General features: G+C 41.4%; 1 protein-coding gene across 8 annotated transcripts in view; it reads left to right on the top strand.

The window, feature by feature from the left end:
- HTR2C (5-hydroxytryptamine receptor 2C) overlaps positions 1–18,992 on the top strand; it is a 215,345-nt gene that overhangs the window by 171,846 nt on the left and 24,507 nt on the right. For 5 of the 8 annotated variants that reach the window (XM_032702319.1, XM_032702315.1, XM_032702314.1 and 2 more), the window contains one exon: positions 5,781–6,423. In XM_032702319.1, coding sequence (XP_032558210.1) covers positions 6,039–6,423 — 385 coding nt within the window. In that variant the 5' untranslated portion in view covers positions 5,781–6,038. Of the gene's footprint in view, positions 1–780; positions 882–3,726; positions 3,773–5,780; positions 6,424–18,992 lie in introns of those variants that run through there. The other 3 variants (XM_032702321.1, XM_032702317.1, XM_032702320.1) reach the window with 3 other exon arrangements.

Here is an 18,992-nt window from a genome sequence, read left to right as displayed (position 1 = left end):
TTATTCTATTGTGGATTTCTGCGTGTCTGAGTCAAGAGAGCAAGTTTATCATTGGAGGGAGTGGCAGAGTATCTACATCTTCTTGTGAGGTTCTCAGGTGCTCTTCCACAAAGGGAAAATAAAAAGGATGCTAGTCTTACTGCCAGAAGGTAGATTAAGATCTCTCTGCATGCTTGTATTGCCTTGAAATGTCTGGAAAAGAAATTAGTGCCTTTCTGACTCAGGATGAGGGAAGATACAGAGAGGGAAATTGATGCTATTTGGTTTTTGGACAGAATGGTAGTGATTCATGATTATGACCCTACAAAATATCAATACTTGAGCTTGTGTCTGCAAAAATCCATTTTCTTCTTGCTGTGAAAAAAATTGAAATATTCTTTTTTGGTTTGCAAGTAATTAAATAGTTATTTTCCGTGTAGGAAATAAAAAATAGGTGGAAAACTGCATTTGGGGAGGTTTCCCTAAGGTTTTATTAAGTGTTTCTTATGCTGATTTATCCCCAATACCTGTTGGGCAAACTTCCAGAAGTTCTTGCAAAACTGAAAAGCAAGTATCAAATTCTTCCTTGGAAGGAAAGTCCCTAAACAAAGTGCTAATACATGTTCCCAGGTTCAAGGGTAGCTCAGGAAAATATTTAGGTTGGGCATAACCACTTCTCTTGGACTGCAGTAAACTTAGAAGTTGGTATCTGCAGAATAACCATTTTTTCCCACTGCAGTGACTGGGAAGGTGTGCCTCTATGTTGACAGTGTAAACACTGCTTTTGAAAGACAGGAAGATTTCCTGATGCTACCAAGGGACTAAAATGAATTGGGGCTTTCCAAAATTGCCACTTCTCAGAATATTCTTGAACTGTAGGTGGCCTCAGGAGGTGGTCAAAGGTGAGGACTTGTCACCAGTGTGTGCATCTCTCTGGTGTGACAGGAGTGTGTGTTGGTGCAGCTCTAAGGCCCTGCTCCCACATCAGGCAGGTTGGGGTTCTCACAGGTGTGTTTTCCCATCTGGGCATGCAGATTTTATTTCTGACCTTGGAGAAACCAAAGGGGAGAGGATGTGCTGGTCTTACCCTGAGCTTGAGCAACAGGGACAAACACAGGGGGTGTATCCAGGGATAGGAGCTCGAAAGCACCCCCAGGCCGGACAGCTTTGCTCATTAGCACATTTCTGATCCAGTTATAGAATGATTTCAGCTGGAAGGGACCTCTTGAAGGTCTCTAGTCCAACCCTGTGCTCGAGGCAGAACTAACTTCAAAGTTAGATGGGGTATTTGGGAGCAATGCCCAGCTGTGTTTTGAGCATCTCCAAGGATGGAGATCCTGCAGTATCTCCGTGACCCACTTCCCTTGTCTGACCCTTCCCACTGTAACTCCTTTTATCTGTTTTCTTCCTGTTTTATACATGATTTCCTTAGATCTATCACTGTGACAATTGCTTCTTGTTTTGCTGTGCAGCTTCTGGAAGAGTCTCCCTGTCTCCTCTGCAAGCACTGGCAGGGAGCTGTAGGCAGCAAACACATCCCTGTTCAACTGTTTTTCTCTGGGCTGAATCAAACCCAGTATTTAATGTGTTTCAGTCCAAATCACCTTGGTCATCTCCGTTGGACTTGCTCCATTCTCACACACTGTTTAAAAATAGAACTGCACAGAAATAGGGATGTTTCTTAGTACTGCTAAAAAAACCCTGCCTAAAATACAGAATTCTGTAAATAGAAAAATATGATTTTATTCAACCACTAAAATGAAAAGGCTCCTTGCAAGTTTGCCATGAAAAGATGTATTTTAAAGCAACCTTCTGTTCCAAAGAAAAATGGAAATGAATTTGGCAATGGATTCCACAAATAAATTAGTAAAGATGCAAATAGCAAGAAAAGTAGAGTTTTGAGTGAAGAATGAAGCCTTAAATCTGCCTTCTTGAGCCTAAACCCTGTATCCTATTATATAATTTAAAATTATTTGCCATTTTGAAAAGGCCTTCATGGAGCTATAAAAATTTATGTCAGCTGACTGTCTGGCTCGGATAGTTGCGAACTATCTGCAACTGTTTTCCTGACAAAAATTGCAGTACTTGCAGTTCAGTTTAGTCAACTTCAGATTTATCTTTTCCCTGATGGAGGTCTATCATCAAAGCCAAGGCTGAAGGAAAAACTTTTCCTTTAAAACTGTTTGATCTCTAGCAACTTGTTGGCTTTCGTCTGCTTATTGATGAGGTGTGAATACAACTTGGAGAACTGGATATTGCCAATAGTTTGGGAGGGAAAAAAATAGCTCTTGCATATGGCCTTTGTACCTTTGATGCCACTGGATGTTACTTGTTTTTCTTGTGGGGGAGGAATTGCTGAAAGTCATTGCTTTTGATCATTAAGTACTTTGGGAGTTGTTTTTTTTTTTTTTTTTTTTTTTTACAGCAAGACTTACCATGAATTAATGTATCATTCTCAGTCTGCCTGAGACTCAGGATCTTTTTTTTTGATCTAAACTGAAAATCCTTGATTTCTTACCCAGTTTCAAATGCACATTGTTAACATGCAGGCTGTGAGTCCCAGAGATTTATTAAATGATTTCCAGGAGCTCTGCAGCCTGTCCAGGAGAGGCAGGATCCTGGCTGGGGGCTGGGGAACCTCTTGAGTTCTCAGCAGGCAGCTGATTTTCTCCAGGAAAAAAATGTCCTGAGCTTTGAAGGGTAAAACAACTAAAGATGAATGCATTTAATTCAGAGGAAAAAAATAATTGTGTTTATTCCAAGAAAGGTTTGGTTTTTTTCTGTTTAGCAAAGTATAATGGTGGTAAACACTCACAAAGGCATGTGACCCCTTCCCTCGGGGTCCCACCAGTACAGACTGATGAACCATTGTAGCTTTTGTTTCCCTTTGCCTTAACCCCCTGGAATACCTGAAAACTTCAGCATACCAAACTCTGCTTTAAATAATTCATGTGTTTATTGATAAACAAAAATGTTTTTCTACCTTCAGTTTATTTTAAACTGGACTTAAAGACTGAAGGAGGAGAATGTGCTGAAAGAATTCATTATGCTGCTCAATCAAAAAGCAAGAGTGGCATAGAAAAGAACTTGGTTTTGCTGAATGTTTAAATTATAATTTTAAGGACTGTCAGTAGTAGATTGAACTGGAATTGATGACTGACCACAAAATTCAGTATGTGTGCTTTGAAGTTAGCTATTGGAAAAAAATCTGTGATGGGCACATGTTTTAATTTAAAATTATGGAGATAGTTCTCAAATAAATGCAGAATTCATGAATAAAATGTGAATTATTTTTCTGGTACGGTGATGTGCTTAGAAGACTGTAGCTGAAGGAATAAGTCATAAAGTTTTCCCTTGTGGAGACTGGGAGATGCAGTGAAAAAGAAAACTGATGACTTCAAGCCAGGATCTGTGTAAAATAATAACAAAAGTATTAGCAAAGCAGTAGGACAGTTAATTCTGAGGGTGGAGCCCAGTCTTGAGCATTGCTGTAGTCAAATTCCCACATATGATTTTTCAAAATAAATATGCAAAATGCAAGAGAGAATGACCATTTCAGAATTCAGTCCTCAGCAGTTGTAAAAATAGACACTTTTAAAAATAGGCACTTTTAATTCAGAAACCTTATCTTTTTTTGTTTGGTTTGGTTTGGGGTTTTTTTGTGGTGTGATTTTGTGTGGGGGTTGTTTATTTGTTTGTTTTTATGATTTAGAGTTAAGGCATGCCCTGCCTTTGTGCCTTTGGCAGCCCCAGTTGGCCTGTGCCAGGAGCATCAAGCTCATCCACATCTCTAGTAAGAGCTGAGGTAGCATCACCTTCTCTAAAACCTCCAGGAGCTCAGACCTGGGAAGAAGCAAGACTGGGGCATCCTGCTGTCTGACTGTGTCCTCATGTTTGGGCATGAAATTTCTGCTTGTCCTGACAAAGAGTGCTCGAGTGTCACGGGGCCAAAGAGAGTTTCTGGAGATCCAGAAATTCCCTCTGGCTCTAATGGAAGTGTCCTGCACAGCAAAGCTCAAGTGCCAGAAAGCTGCCTGTCTTCTTCCCTGTGGAAAGGTGATTTGGAAAAATTGTCATTACAGCTTTAAAGTAAAAGCTGTCTTCTGGGAAAAATACTCTGAAGTATTTAGAAACTTTCTAGAGACATTTCTTTTTTTTCACTGAGACCAGCTAAGTTGGAAAAAAATAAATGGTCCACTGACCACTTGCTAATTCATCTGCAATGTGCACTGCAAAATTACTTTTTGTGCCCATAGTGCAAAACTTCTTCCTAAATATGAGGTTTAGAGACCCTCTGGGACTAATTAACCATAATGCAGAAGCAAATCTGGGTTCATTGTATGCACTGCTCATTTAAGAAATGTTTTTGTGCACAAAGCCCATTAGCAAGTTTCCAAAACCTTCATGAATGTTAAACATTTTATTATAGGACTCTGAGCACTTCTTACATTACATAAAACATAATGTAATCCCATGAATTACTTTCAGCTTTTGATCCTGGATAGCAAATTGCTGTGTCACATGTGTGCCACATTGCCTTCAACAGCTAAAATTGGGCTTTTATTTAGTAATTTATTTAACAATGATAGAAAGTCTTTTCCTGTGGATTAAACATAAAGTTGAGGATATGCTCAAAGTGAGTTGCGTGCTATTGGTTTTATTCTACTTACTAGTTGGCTTCCATACACTGTTCTACTACACTGTGCTTTCCTTCTGTGATTTTAGCCCTGTGCTGCACATGGTTTTTAGGGTCTTGACTCCAATGCAGTGGAAATGCAAAGCTGCTGTTTTTCATCAGTTGTACAGAATTGGCAGTCAAAAAGATTGAGTTTCTGAGGATGTGATTTAGCCAGGATTAGGAAAACATGCCCTTAGCTTCAGTGGGTGAAGCCAAGGGTACCTTTAACTTGCCCAATTAGCTCTGTGCAGGAGGCTAAGGGGCTTCAGAGGCAGGATGTTCTCTGGCCTGTGTTCTGTGGGCAGTCAGGGGTTGTAATCAGAGTTGCCCTCACTGTCACCTACTTTGTGAAGAAGCACAAATCATGTGAGATCCCCTGAGGAAGTCTGTCCTCCAGGCTGTGTGTGCTGGGGGTGTTGCCCGTGCTGGGCAGCAGTCTTGGGCAGCAGGCTGGTGGGACTAGGTTTACAGAAGTTACTGCTCAGCTTTTATGAAAGTCTGTCCTTTCTTTTCTCTTAACTCTTTGTTGTCTGTTTGTTTCAGGAGATTCACAGCAAAGCACCATATAATGTTACCTAATACATGTTGCTTCCTGTCCACCATTCACACCCCGATAGAAACCAAACTGTAGTTATTTATTATTATAGGAGAGTTAATCATTAGCATCTGAGGGTTTTTACAACACCTTCATTTTACCTCAGAATATGCAAAATATATACAAACCCTCCCATTTTAGGTAATGGAATACTCTGCTTGGCCACGCTATCTGGATTGGCTGGAATTTCACGCAATCACTATTTTACACAGCAGCAGAGTATCTGTGAAGTGGCTATCAATTGAAACATATTTTGCTCTTCAGACTCGCTTTTGCAGGTTTCACAAAACATTTAATTAGTGATAATCAGCTTTTAACCAGCCAGAGCACACTGATGTGATTCTCTCCCTCTCTGCCCCCCCCAATTGTAGACGTAGTCTGTACCCTTCAGATAAATTACTTGCAGTCTGGAGAACATCCTAGTCACTAGGAAGGGGAAAAATAAGAATGTCAGTTGCATGGGGGATAAAGAAGGTGTTGTGTATGCTGTGATTTCAGTGAAGAATGTCCTTTTTATTGACTTTGCAGAATGGTGAACTTGGAGACAAGCTGGAGATTGCAAAGTCTGCTTTCCCTCGAAGTTGCTGCTCAATGGTTGTCATCTGCCACATCCAAGGAAACTAGAAGAGCTCCATGCTAACTTGTGTAAGCTTTATTTCACTATGGGAGATCAAATGATTTTCTGGCTCAGGTTTTGTGATGTTCGGCATCTGCCTTGGACCTGCAATTTGGAAAAGGGCTGGTCTCTGAAGCACGGTTAAGAGACATAAAAACCAGTCCCAGACAATGAGCACTCTAAGTAGCACTGGAATATTGCTCAGCTTAACAACAGTGTCTGTCACACTGGATTTTAGTTTGCATGGTGGTCTGATGGCTTGGTCCTTAAGCAGCAATTTGACTCTGAATCAGAGTTTGCCCACATCTGATCCTCTCAACGCCTCCGAGAAGGGCGAAGTCTCTCGGATGTCCGTGAGGGAGAAGAATTGGCCAGCCCTCCTGATCTTGGTTGTCATCCTGCTGACCATTGGGGGGAACATATTGGTAATTATGGCTGTGTCCTTGGAGAAGAAGTTGCAGAATGCCACAAACTTCTTCCTGATGTCCTTGGCAGTGGCAGACATGCTGGTGGGTATCCTGGTCATGCCCGTGTCGCTCATTGCAGTCCTGTATGGTAAGTGCCTTCCCTCCTTGTTTGACTGTTTGGATTTGCAGGGAGTCCCCCGAGGCTGCAGCAACCTGTTGTGCCCTTTTGTGTTTTGCCTGTTGTGATTTTTTTTCCTGTGCTTGTGGCTTGGGGTGTATCAGTGTGTACTTGGTCATGGGTCTGTGCTGAGGTTCATTCCCTGCTGGGAGCAGAGCTTGTTTTCATGCTGCCAGGAGTGACCCATGAATTAGTGTTACACTGTGGGGGTTTTTATTGCTGAGGCCACCTAGAGAATCTGTGACAGCGAGTCAGCTTTTTACCTTTTGGTTGGACTGCCCCAAAATCATACTGGGACACAAGAAAAGCTGAGGATCTTGTTCATAACTGACCCATCACTAAGCCAGGTCAGAAACAGTCCTTGAGCTCCCACTATGATCAGTGGGATTTGAGGAATAATGTGGTTAAGAAAGGAGGTTTGCACTAGCAGATTTGGCATTCAAATAAAAGCCTTTACTCTTGGCCTTTGTACCTCAGCTTGCCTTGTGCCTTCCAGGGGGTTATTTTGCCTTTCTAAGGTTCTGGTTTCCTATCTCTACCCTGAGAATATGTTCTCTGTTTTAAAACCCTGAGAGGCCTGCTTGTCTAGGTCTAAGCATTTATTTCTCCCCTACCTTATTAGGGTTGGTGCGTCTGCAGCAAGTGGGGCATTGCTCCTGCACTCCAGTGAGGAATTAAAATATCAAACACATGAAACTTTCATCTGGCTGAGACTCCAAATCCATTTTTTTTTTTTTTTTTTCTGTGTGTGGTGCTGGGGCTCTCCTTCCCTGGATGTTACAAAGGGGTATTTCGTTCTCCTCTGTATCTCTGATCATCATGTTTGTATACTCACATATTGATATAATCTGTGTGTGTTTAATAGATAACAATTATTCATTTTTTAAAGTCTGTTTTCAAGTTTTCTTTGAAAAGTATTTTAATATTGATATTTCTTGGAAACAAATAATGCTGTTTACTTACAAATTTGATTAGAAATTGGCTTACTGTCCTATAAAGTAAAATGTAGTGATATTTATCTGACTTCTTTACTTGCCTAAATGATGAAGTCTGACAGAGATTAATTTCTAAAACACATTGATCAAGCATATATCATTTCAAAACTTATATAACTTGTCTACAGTGAGTTAAATCAATACATGATTTAGGTGCAGATCTAGCCATAGAGATCTTATCCACAAAGCCTTTTATTTTGAACTGTCAGAATAGTTCCATCTCTAAATCTTGTGTGTATTACAACATGTGTATTTTATTTTTAGCATTTTACTCCAGTTCCCTGGAGCTTGAAAGGCAGCATATAAATACTGAATTATGTGACTGACCTGCACTTGCATAAATTCTGTGTTACCCAGTGACTCTAAAAAGGTGAATTTATGGAAGTGGTCTTCTTACATACATACTTTCAAGGTCTTTGGAAACTAATAGAAATGGATTTTCTGTTCTGCCCTAGAAAATGATTACTTGAGGTCGTTTAAAGGTGTAAAGCATCCTGCATCTTTAGCAGGAAGGAAATATCATTTATTTGAAGAGGAATTGTAATTATCCCTCTTTTCTGCCAGAGCACCAGTATTAGCTGTTGATAGCCCAAACACTTCTCCACAGACAAACAATAATAAATAGATTTTTTGGCAAAAGTTGTAATTTCAGAACAGACATGGAAAATTTGTGGAAATACTTTGAGAATTGAGGAGGCTGCTGGAGCAGTGCTGGGTGCTGGCACTGCTCCCTCGGGCTGGACCAAAGCAGGAATGTTGCTTCAGGCTTTGTCAGGGGAGGAGGAGAAGCTCCATTAGGGGAAAACTGAGCCTCTGAGGAGCTCATGGTTTGATTTGAGTAGGACCCCTGTGCAATCACTTTTATATATTATTTAAGCTACAAATTGTGGATGTGAGCAACCAGGGCTGTACCACTCCAGCAGCAAGGGAAGAAGGCTGCCAGAAGGAGTAGACAAAGTCTGTACCCTCTCCCAAGTGATTATTTCCTTATTCATCCTGAAAAAACCCCACTTGGTTTGATACCCACAAGTTTATGTCCTGACTGGATATGTCTGAGAAGGGACCAAAGGAAAAAGACTGAGGTTGTGTCAAGGGTATTGCTCCTCTTGAAATCCACCATTACATGTGGATGCCCTTTTCTGAGCATCCAGAAAAATCATTAAGGATACAAAACTAACAGGCCACACCAACAACCTCAGCACGTGATGGTTCATGTAAACAAAACATGTGAGCAAGAGCACAAAAGAAAAGCAGGTTAAACCTGTTGCTCATCACTACATATGGTTTGGATCAAACACAGCCATGTCTTTCTCAGCTTCACATGGAGATATCCAGCTTTTCAGAGTCCTATGGCTGTTTTTAGCTTTGGCAGGGGTGGGAGGCAGGTATCTTATATATCATACTCAGCTTGGTGGACCAGTTCTTTTGGCAACATGAGCCAGCAGCTGGAAAGGCTTTTGGCAGAGTCACAAGATGCTGTTATTAAAACTGACAGCCTTTGGAGAGCCATCACTTATTCCTTAGTCTGTTTGATCTGGTGGCACCAAGTAGCATCTCTGCACTGCTGCACACACTGGTTTTGAGGACAATATCTGACCTCTTGTATAATGTGGGATTCCTTGGCTTGGTTTCCTTAGAGCCATAGTTTTTTTTAAAAAGTGGTTCTCCTCAGAGCAGCCTGCAAACACTCTGGAGGCCACAGTAGCCAGGAGGACTGTGGACTTTATCTTGTTTTCTAAGGGCTGGAGATCAGGAAATTCACACATATACATTTGTAGGTTTTATGTTCTGTTTTGCTTGGTAGTAGACAAACCACTGTCAGTGATTAAGGGGGAAAATATTCACACATCAGCAGAAGTCTTTTGAGAGTACCTGGGGTTCGTGGCCATGAACTGAGAAGGGAGAGTATTACTTCTTGGAAATATAATTGTGAATGTTCCGTCATTTTTACTCTGTATATTTTACCCTGTGCATTCTACATAATTTGGCACTGGGCTGTTTCAAAAGCTGCCATGTGCTGTACTGAGAAAAGTATGCAGCACATCTCTTCTGGATTTGTAGAAGTCACTTCTAATTTATGTAATCAGAAAGGAACCTTAAAAATACACATAATGAAAAGAAGACTAATGAAGTTACTTTTAAGGTTCCACATCAGGTCTCTCAGCCCCAATGATAAATTCTAGTTTGCAGAGTAGGCTCATTTTCTTACTTTTCAGCTAATAAGGTAAATGAAGTAGATTTCACTTCAAGCATAACGAGAAAATTGAACCGACACCCTCCACAACTACTTGTGGTTTTCTTAATTAAAAAAAGGAAAAATCAAGTTGTAAGTTAGTTCAAGAATCTTATTATAAAGGGATGGCAGAATGCAGCATGCTGGATTTTTCACCAATTAGTCAGGGCTCTGATATATTTATCAATTAGTCTTTCTTAAGTGTCTTACACTAATCGATGAGTTGCATTTGACAACTCAGAACAGCATTTTTCCTGGCACATAGTTCCTAAATAACTAGGCAAATTAGTATGCTAATTAATAAGCATGTACTGGATAGAGTAAATGAGGAATGTACATAGAGTTTAATCTCAGTGGAGAAACATCTGATTAATTAAAAATACTGGTGTGATAGGGCATCAGGTATCTTACACATAATGGAGCTTCTGACAACAGATGGAGTTTGTCTGCTCAACCCTGAGCACTTTGGGGACAAGCAGTGGTGGGTTTACATCATGTCTGGTGTTTATGGGCAAGAAAGAGAGGGCTGCTCTTTATCTGCCAGGACTAGTGAAGGAACACAAGAGAATGTTGTCAGCTGCTCTGAGTGGACATTACAGAAGATATTAAACCTTCTTGGTTGTAATGCAAAAGGTTCACAGCTGCCAACAAGTTGCCAGAGTGTAGCCAACAAGTGACCAATAGACCCATCTGTGACTCCAAGTGGAGGCTTCTCCCTTCCCTTGGGTTCCAGGTAGTGCTGTAACGCTGGGGGCTGATGCAGCTTCCAGGGAGGCTGGTGTTGGATGCAGCCCCAGCTGCCAGAGAAGCTTTACATCCACATTATTGTTATTATTGATAATTACCTTCATTATCATGTGGTGACAGAGATGTGCTGAGCACTTGGGCAGACTTGGATGTTGATTTCTCTGCAGAGGGGGGGAAGCAGGGCAGTTTAGCCTTTGATATGACATTCAGGTATCTAGAAATGGTCAGGAATTTTAAAGCTCATCTCAAGGAGTGGGCTTGGATGCATCTTGACTGCACCAAATTCCAGGTGGTGGTTGCATTACCTTCAGAAATTTTTGTTTACGCATGTTAGTTTTAAATGCATGATGTGTCTGTTTGTACTAAGTAACCACTACATTTTATTCTTCTGCTAGGGTATAACTGAATGGAAACTCTCACCCTGCTTGTACTATCTACATCATAAACTCAGAGATGGGATTTTTTTTTTCTCTCCAGCGACACCTTGTACCTGGGATGTGTGCAGTGAAATTTATATCCAACAGGATGTATTAGTTTTTTATCTTTTTCCATCAGAAAAAACCATAGGCTGCTATGTTATGTGCTCATCCAGCAACATTTATTCTCTTTTGAAGTCCCCACATCTTTCTTGTAACCTCAGCTAACCTGTGAAATCTAAAAACCTGCTACATCATTATTCACCCTCTTCCCAGGTTATTAAATACATAGAAGACTTTAGTTCAGATACTGAGGGTCCTGCTACTGAATTTTCTCCACGTGAACAACTGCCTGTTTACCTAATGTGACAAATGGGATTAAGTTGTGGTGTATCTGTGTTGCTGTTGGGAAAGAAAGCTCTGTATGGTGTGGCCTGAATCCATGCAACAGCTTCTCTTCTACTACCCAAGGTTTAAATTGTGCTTAGAGAGGAGGAGGGGAATACTAAATATCTTCTTGGATACTCTCTGTATCTCGTTGAATACAGAACCCTGATGCAGCTAAATGTTAACTTGTAGGATTTTCTAGAGCCCCTGAAAATATTGCACCTTGTGATGATGCTCTGTTTGATCACATTTGGAAATAGCATTAGAATCCTACACAGCTTTGGCTTGCATTGGTGGAAAACTGATGTTTTCTGGTCAAGAGAAATGGGATTATTTTCATTGCTGGTGAAGTATTTTTGCAGCATGTGGGATTCCAAGTCCCCGTTCTGCCAGCTTTATGATGGTCTGTTGCACAAAAATTAAAAATTAAGCCAGTAAAATAGTAATCTCTGGGGCATATCAGACTATATTTTAAGCCATAAGCTAGGACTTCTGTCTTGAAAATTTTTTTTTAATATAAGTCTATTCTTGCAAAAATCAGAAAATTCTCATGCTTATTCTAAAGCTGAATGACAGTGAGTTTCCAACCCTTTAACACTACTGAGATGCTCAAATTCTGTTCAGCACATTCAAACAGCAAAATCCACTCCAGGGCCATGAAGCAGTGAGATCCACTCTGTGGTTTGCTGGAATGTGCCATGAACTGAGCAGCTCTGGAGCCTGTGGGGAACAGGAGTGGGTTTCTGTGGCACCTTCCTCCAGAGAAGAGGCTCAGTGTGTCCATCTGACAGCTCCCAGGATCCACCAGCTCCCATATCAGCTGCTCCCCATAACTTCTTGCCCATTACTTCAGCATTGCTTAGATTCATTCACACGTAGCAAATCATTCCTTATTTCCAGGAGGAAAGCAGAGGACCCCTTGCCTTAGATCTCTCATCTTGCTTCCTGCACTGCTGAGCTCCGGGTGACGTAGCAAAGGGTTTGTTGTGCACAGATAGTTTTCAGCAGAGTAAATCAAGGCCAGCCTTCAGAGAGAGTCTGAATGGCACCTTGCTGACCCGCTGTGGGTAAGGCCTGGCAGTTTTGTGCCAGGTCCTTGTGACTCATTTGAGCTCAGCTATAATCCACACTGTGGAGCATTAGTTTATGGGACTCTGAAGGGCAATTTTTGCTGTCAGATACAGAGGCAGAACTGTTACTATTTAATTTTTTACCACCTGCCTCTTGTAATTTCTTTGCTCTGTGCCACCTATATATCATCCAGCTCTGCCTGTGGCTGCCTTCTTGGTGTAGGCAGAGGTATTCTTTATTGCCCTCACTGTGTTTGTTGCCATTGACAAGAGGATCTTGTCAATCTGCCAACGTTAGGAGAAAACACGAGAGAACAATAAACATTTCACATTTGTAAACATGCTTTTTTTTTTTTTCTCCTCTAAACCCCTTGCAGTTAGACAACCAGCTCCTTTGCCTACTGTGGGTTAATGGAGCTTTTAGCCTGTGATCTGCCAGGGATGATGCTGCTGCCCATGGAGCTCGGGCTGCTCAGTCCAGCACAGATGAACACGGCTCAAAACACTTCCAACAGCTTCTGTTTCTGGGAGCTTCCATCACGAGGGCTGCTCATGGAGAAGGTTGCATGGCTGTCGAAGCATTTATTGGTTGCACACCCTTTGAATCAGTTTGTGTCAGGTTTTATCAAACAACACCCCTCCAGAGAGGTCGAGGGGATCCCAAAGCCCCTGGGGTCTGTGCCAGCACCCCAGCCTGGCACTAGGGGGGTGAGCTGTGTGTGAGCCACACGTGCTCCATCCAGCAGCCTTGGACATTGCAGCACTGCCAAGCTGAGAGCTCATCCTGGCCTTTTTAAGGACAATGTGCCCATAGTCCCGATTTTCACAGCTTGCCAGGGGGGAGTGCAGAGACTCATTGTTTGCCCTGGGGGTTTGACAGGCTTTTTCACAGACAGAAAAAGCAGAAAGGCCTCAACAAGACCAGTTGTGCTAACCTGGAAAATGCTGCATGGAAGCGTGAGGCCATATTTCTGAGATTAAAGGTGACCCATTAAGTAGAAAAGAGAAGTACTTCCTTTTTTTCCCCCTAAATGTAGAAAAATTAAGAACAGGAATGCTACAGAACACCTTAGGTTTTATTTTCTTGATGTGTTCCTGCCTCCTTTGTTTTGCTCAGTGTCAGCAGGCTGCAGGTGGGTAACAGTCTGAGCACAGGGAGACCTGGGGAATGGCTTCCTACAAAATGCACAGGGAGAGATCCCGACTATGCTAAAATCAGTGGGAGCATTGGTAGTAAGTTCAGAGAGGTTAGGGCTTTTGCCAAATAATTCTCTGCCTCCTCCAGCCTCTTTTCTCTCCTCCTGCCTGGTCATGACTGTAGCTCTTGGCGTGACTGTGGCACATCCTTTATTATCCAGAAGGGTCCGAGATGTTTTGCTGCTCTCCCCTGAGCCTGAGGAAAGCTCTGCCACTGCAATGCAGCTCCTTTCATGCCACTGCTGTTCATCAGGTTTCAGCACCATCACACAAAGCATGAGTCAGTCTCCTGTTAGAGCTTTATGGAACATGTAGGTAAGAGAAATGAGCTGGCATTTGTCCAGGGAAGGTGACCCAATGTTGTGCTGTGTGAAACATTCAGCTCAGTGCTGAAATGTGCTCCTGGCCTGGGCAGGGTCTGATCCTAAAGTGTGTTTCAGTGGGAACTCATTTGCTTTATGCAGTTTGGGATGAAAAGCTTCTTGTGTTTGCCTTTGCACTGGCTTGGTAAGACTGGTTCTCTCTGAGGTGCTTTTGCTTCTCGTGCTGGAAAAGGAGTGAATGTCTCTCTTCTGGGTTGGTTGATACTGTTGAGGGGTTTTTTTGTTCATTTCATTGGTTTTGGTTAAAAAAAAATATTAAGACACAGGAAGCAAACTCACCTTAGAAAAATACTGTGCTGGGCAACACAATTCAAATAGGAAAATGAAATCACAAAGATCACAAGAGGAGATTCCTGATCCCACAGAAATGCAGGAGTGAAAAGAACTTTCAGATTTGCTGTGTCCTGTTGTTTGCCACCAAGTATTAGTAAGACACTGAGCTGCTGCAGTCATATCTTACATCTTCCAGAGCCTGTTTCCTTTTAGCTCTGCCTTCTGCTGGGATGCTGAGCCCAGGATTTCTGTGTTTCAGTGGGAAGCAACAGAAAGCCAGGACAAAACTCTGAGCAACTTATTACAAAATCAAAAGCCTGAACTTTCTTGAAATAAGCAGTTTTTAAATAGAAAATCCTAACACTGCAGTGCAAAAAAAAACAAGGCCTCCATGCAGCTTCATACTTTGTAAGAAGCCACTGTGCTTTGAAACTTTCCTTCAAAAGCTGATAAACTGGGCTGCTTACCCTTTGCAGATTTGTTCAGTTATCAGAATTTCTGCTCTTACAGTTCTACCACGACTCAGGAAGCCATCACTGGGTCAGGCCCATCATCTCTCTACTATTTAAGGCTGTGGTCTGAAACAAAGCCAGAAGCTCATTGGCAGTGAGAGCAGACTGCAGAGCAGGTTTCTGTAACAAAGCCTGGGTGTGCTCTTGGTAAGTGGAGGCAAGTTTTTTGCACCATTAGCAGCTCCACAACTCAGCTGGAGAGATGGTGTCACCCCAAACTACCATGGAAGCAGTTCTAGGTAAGCACAAGCCATGTAAACTACCCCCCTGGTATCTCAGTGAGGATGTTTCCTTGGATCAGCCTCTACAAATGTGGCAGGAGAGCCCAGCAGAGTCCACCTTTGCCCTGCCTGCTCCTGAGAGGTGAAGGGAAATGTTAAAATACTCTAGAGGATGGAGTAAATCCTATTTACACTAGTTGAACATATGGCCTAATATTTTTCTAGTTTACCCACAGCTTGTGTTCTGCACCCAATCAGGGAGCTGTTTTTCATATTTTAGGCATTAAATTCGATGAGCGTGTCTTGCCTGCCCAGTGAAACTGAGAATTGCCCATCCAAAATAAATCTTTTATTTTCAAGAATGACTCATTAGAATAACTTTGAATGGCACACATTAAAATGTTGTTATTTAGCACAAGTGAAGATTTAGATCCAATTATAGTTCTTATTTCATCCTCTTGCTAAAAATTTTTGCAACAGGTTTTAAAACTCACAGGAGCATAAAGTCCCCAAAAACCTGGAGTGTATAGAGTTACATTTCTGTTTCATAGATGTCTGTTTTACTGATTTCAATTTAAATACAGCAGCAGTTTTAATGCTGTCAGTGCAATCTTCTCATGCCCAATTTGCTTCCAGATCAGTGAAGCTAAATGTGCTTTAAAATGCATGAATCTTTATTTACTTTCTATGACAATAGCCTGTTAGATCCAGTAGTAGCTTTGTAAGTGCATTGCCTCATTGTAATTAACTTTTATGAGTTTAGTTGAAAAGAAATATAAACTTACATGCTTTGTGGCAATCCAGAAATTGATACAAGATAATGAGAAAAGCGGAATTGTTATACATAAAAAGAAAGACCCTATGATGATAAACTGTTCCAGAGATAAATTTGGTGCTTTATAAATGTGCCAGGCGGATCATGGAGATAAGAAGTAAAATGAAGATAGGTAATGTGTTTTCCACAGACAGATTTAGCCTCATCTGAAAGGAATAACAGCACCAGATCCAGACACTGGATCCATGTGAGACACAGCCACCCAGAGTCTTCTTTAGGTATGTTTACTCCCCTATTCTTATAATTTTAAAATCGTGAGAAAGGATTTAACCAGAATTGCAGTCATTTTATCAAAAAATATGTTAATTTTAGTCCATGTCATTGTACGTACAGCTTTACCTGTGATAGCTTTTTACAGGGACTTTGTCTTAGATAGGAGTGCTAGCCCCAGCCTGGATGCCCCTTTGCCAAACTCACCTGGGATCAGCTGGCTCAGGTCTCCCTCTCTCTCACAGTCTGTTGCCCATCTGGAGAAAGATGCAGTTAAAATGTGCACCACCTCCCCAGCCACACCTGGTGCTCCAGCAGCAGCATCTGCTCAGTGAGCAAGGGAGATGCCTGTGATCTGCCATTTGCTTCTGTTGATTTTTGTAAACATCGTGATTTCAAAAACAAACAAAAAACCCCAAAAACAAAAACAAACAAACAAACAAAAAAACAAACACGAAAAAAGAGAGAGGAAGAAAATGGAAAGGAAAAAAAATGGGAAAAAAGAGAGAGGAAGAGTAAATTCCACAGAATAGCAGAGCAGAAAGGATATAACATCTCCTCCTAATCTTTACCCAAAAATTAACTTAGGGAAGTGGGAAACAAAATATTCTCCATTTAGAAGCATCGTATTTGTGACCTACAGTTTAAAACACAGATGTGAGCACAGCAGCCTGGCCTGAGATGTGACAGAGGGAGTGCATCTCAATGGCTTCTCCCACTCTGCCCATCCTGAACACCCCATACCAGTTATTACTTTTACTTCTGTTTTCTCTCACCCACAAACACCCTCTTTCCCTTCCTAGAAGGTGCCTGCAGCTAAATCTAACAACACTTCCACCGAATATCTAGGACCTATTGTCTCATGCTGAGCATTTGCTATCCCTTCTTGCTGACCTCAGCAGATTGAAACTGGGCTGAGGAACCAGATAGTAGCATGTGTTCCTCAGCACCTGTCAGGGAGCAGTTACAATTTCCAGGAATGGTCCTGCCTGCAATCTGTTGTAAGCATTAACACATGGCTCATTTTCCTGTGCTGGCTGCAGCTGCAGGTGATGGAGAATGTAAGGGGAACACAGAGGGACTCCAAGGATGGTCACCTGTATTTCTGTGCTCTGTCTTGACTTAACATGCAATTGAAAAACTCTTTCAGCCCTGCTTTGTTTGGAAACTATATCTTGTGTTCATAGAACCTTTAAGATTGGGAAAGACTTCTAAGACCATCGAGTCAAACCACTAACTTAATGCTGCCAGGTCCACCACTAAACCATGTCCCTAAACACCACATCTACGTGTCTTTTGGACACTCCCAGGGACAGTGACTCCATCACTTCCCTGGGCAGTCTGTTCCAATGCTTGACCACCCTTTCAGTGAAGAAATGTTTCCCGATATCCAATCTAAACCACCCCTGGTGCAACTTAAGGCCATTTCCTCCTGTCCCTCAGGAAGTTTGTTGTTGGATGCAGATGGATGTCTCATGTCAGAATTTTGCTGTTTGGTGTATTTGTGTACACTCTATCATATTTAGGGCTTTTACTGCACTGTGTTATGGGAAGCATTTTGTGAAAATAAGTATTATTTCTAGTGTGTGGTAATGTTCATACTCCTTATGTGATTAATATAATAATATAGTAATTTCTTGCCTTAAGGGCTTAACCTGAGTGATGGCCACGTACCAAGACCTCACGAACAGGCTGCTGCATTTTTAGAACAGATACAAGTAATGGAGCAACTCATCCTTTGAGTTCAAAAGCATAGAAAAAATCACTGCCATTATGCAGGCCAATACATATATAGACAGCTGCTTTACACCAGATGGAAAGAAATAGAGAGAAGCAAGGTGAAATCTCTGAAAAGCATTTGGATATACTGTAAGACAAATACATTAATGTAGTACATTATTTTGAATTATGAATATTTCCAGGATTGGGTCAATTAACTCAGGATTAACTCAACTTTTTCTTCTACTTCCTTTCCCATCCATCTGTTGAATTGATATCATTAAATTCTACTCAGCAAATTATAATTTTAATGTCTCTCTCCAATTCACATGATACATCCCTTGTAATTCTCGTTCTAGAGTTGTCTAATATTCTTTAAATTATGCACAAATACCCTCGTAGGTTAGTTCACTTCCCTGAGACCTAACAGTAAGAATAGCATTAAGTTCCTACTTTATGTTTCATCAACACATGCTGGGAAAGAGGCTCTGATGTGATTCATCTGCTTGCATGGAAATTAAATGGAAATTACATTGATGGAAGAGGGGCCTCTGCCTTGCACTTATTTCCATGCTGCCTCCTTGATGGAATACAACCATTTCCTGAATGGACAACTGGCTGTTCTGCCAAAATTATCACTAAAGATGCTAATGAGATGAGGGGAATTTGTGCACGAGCCTGTCATGGAGCCTAGGCTGTGATTACCAACATGTGCTATATCAACATTTTGGTTTCATGCATTAGTTTCAGATATAAATTCCATTTTTCCAGCATCCTAGTTTTCTGCTTGTAGGAAGTTTTATTGTTGGAAAATTTTACCATTCCTTCAGGAAATCTGATGAGCACAGTGACAGCAGTGGGTTAAGTGAGTGAATCTCTCCTCAAAGATGCTGTCTTGCTTCCTAGATGAAAAGGGTTCAGGACTAGAAAGTTCAATGGGTAATGTACAAACATGAAATGCCTGGTTCCTCTATCAGCTCTTAGGTATGAGATTTTATGGGCAAGGCAGGATGGTTGATAAGGTTCTGTTGAATCTTGGCTATTTTTTGGGTGGTTGATTTCTATTCCTGTTGACAGGTTGGCAGGAGGCTCACTCCTCCAGCTGTGCTGGAGTTATCGGGACAGACCAGTTGTTATTCTGACCAATACATTTCCATCTTCTGATGTATAATTTGTTTTTCAATGTGTTTATTTTTGGTATGTTTGGGGTGTTTTGCTTGTCTTTATAAATGTCTATTTTCATCCCCAATCAGAGGCAGCAGCTGTATAGAAAGGTCTTGGTGTTGTTGAGATATGGAAATTGTGTGACAGGCTTTTACCTACCTATTTGGCACCCACTGG

This window comes from Chiroxiphia lanceolata, chromosome 14 (genome assembly GCF_009829145.1).
Source record: "Chiroxiphia lanceolata isolate bChiLan1 chromosome 14, bChiLan1.pri, whole genome shotgun sequence".
NCBI classification, from domain to species: Eukaryota; Metazoa; Chordata; class Aves; order Passeriformes; family Pipridae; genus Chiroxiphia; species Chiroxiphia lanceolata.
This window is presented reverse-complemented; position numbering and strand designations above follow the sequence as displayed.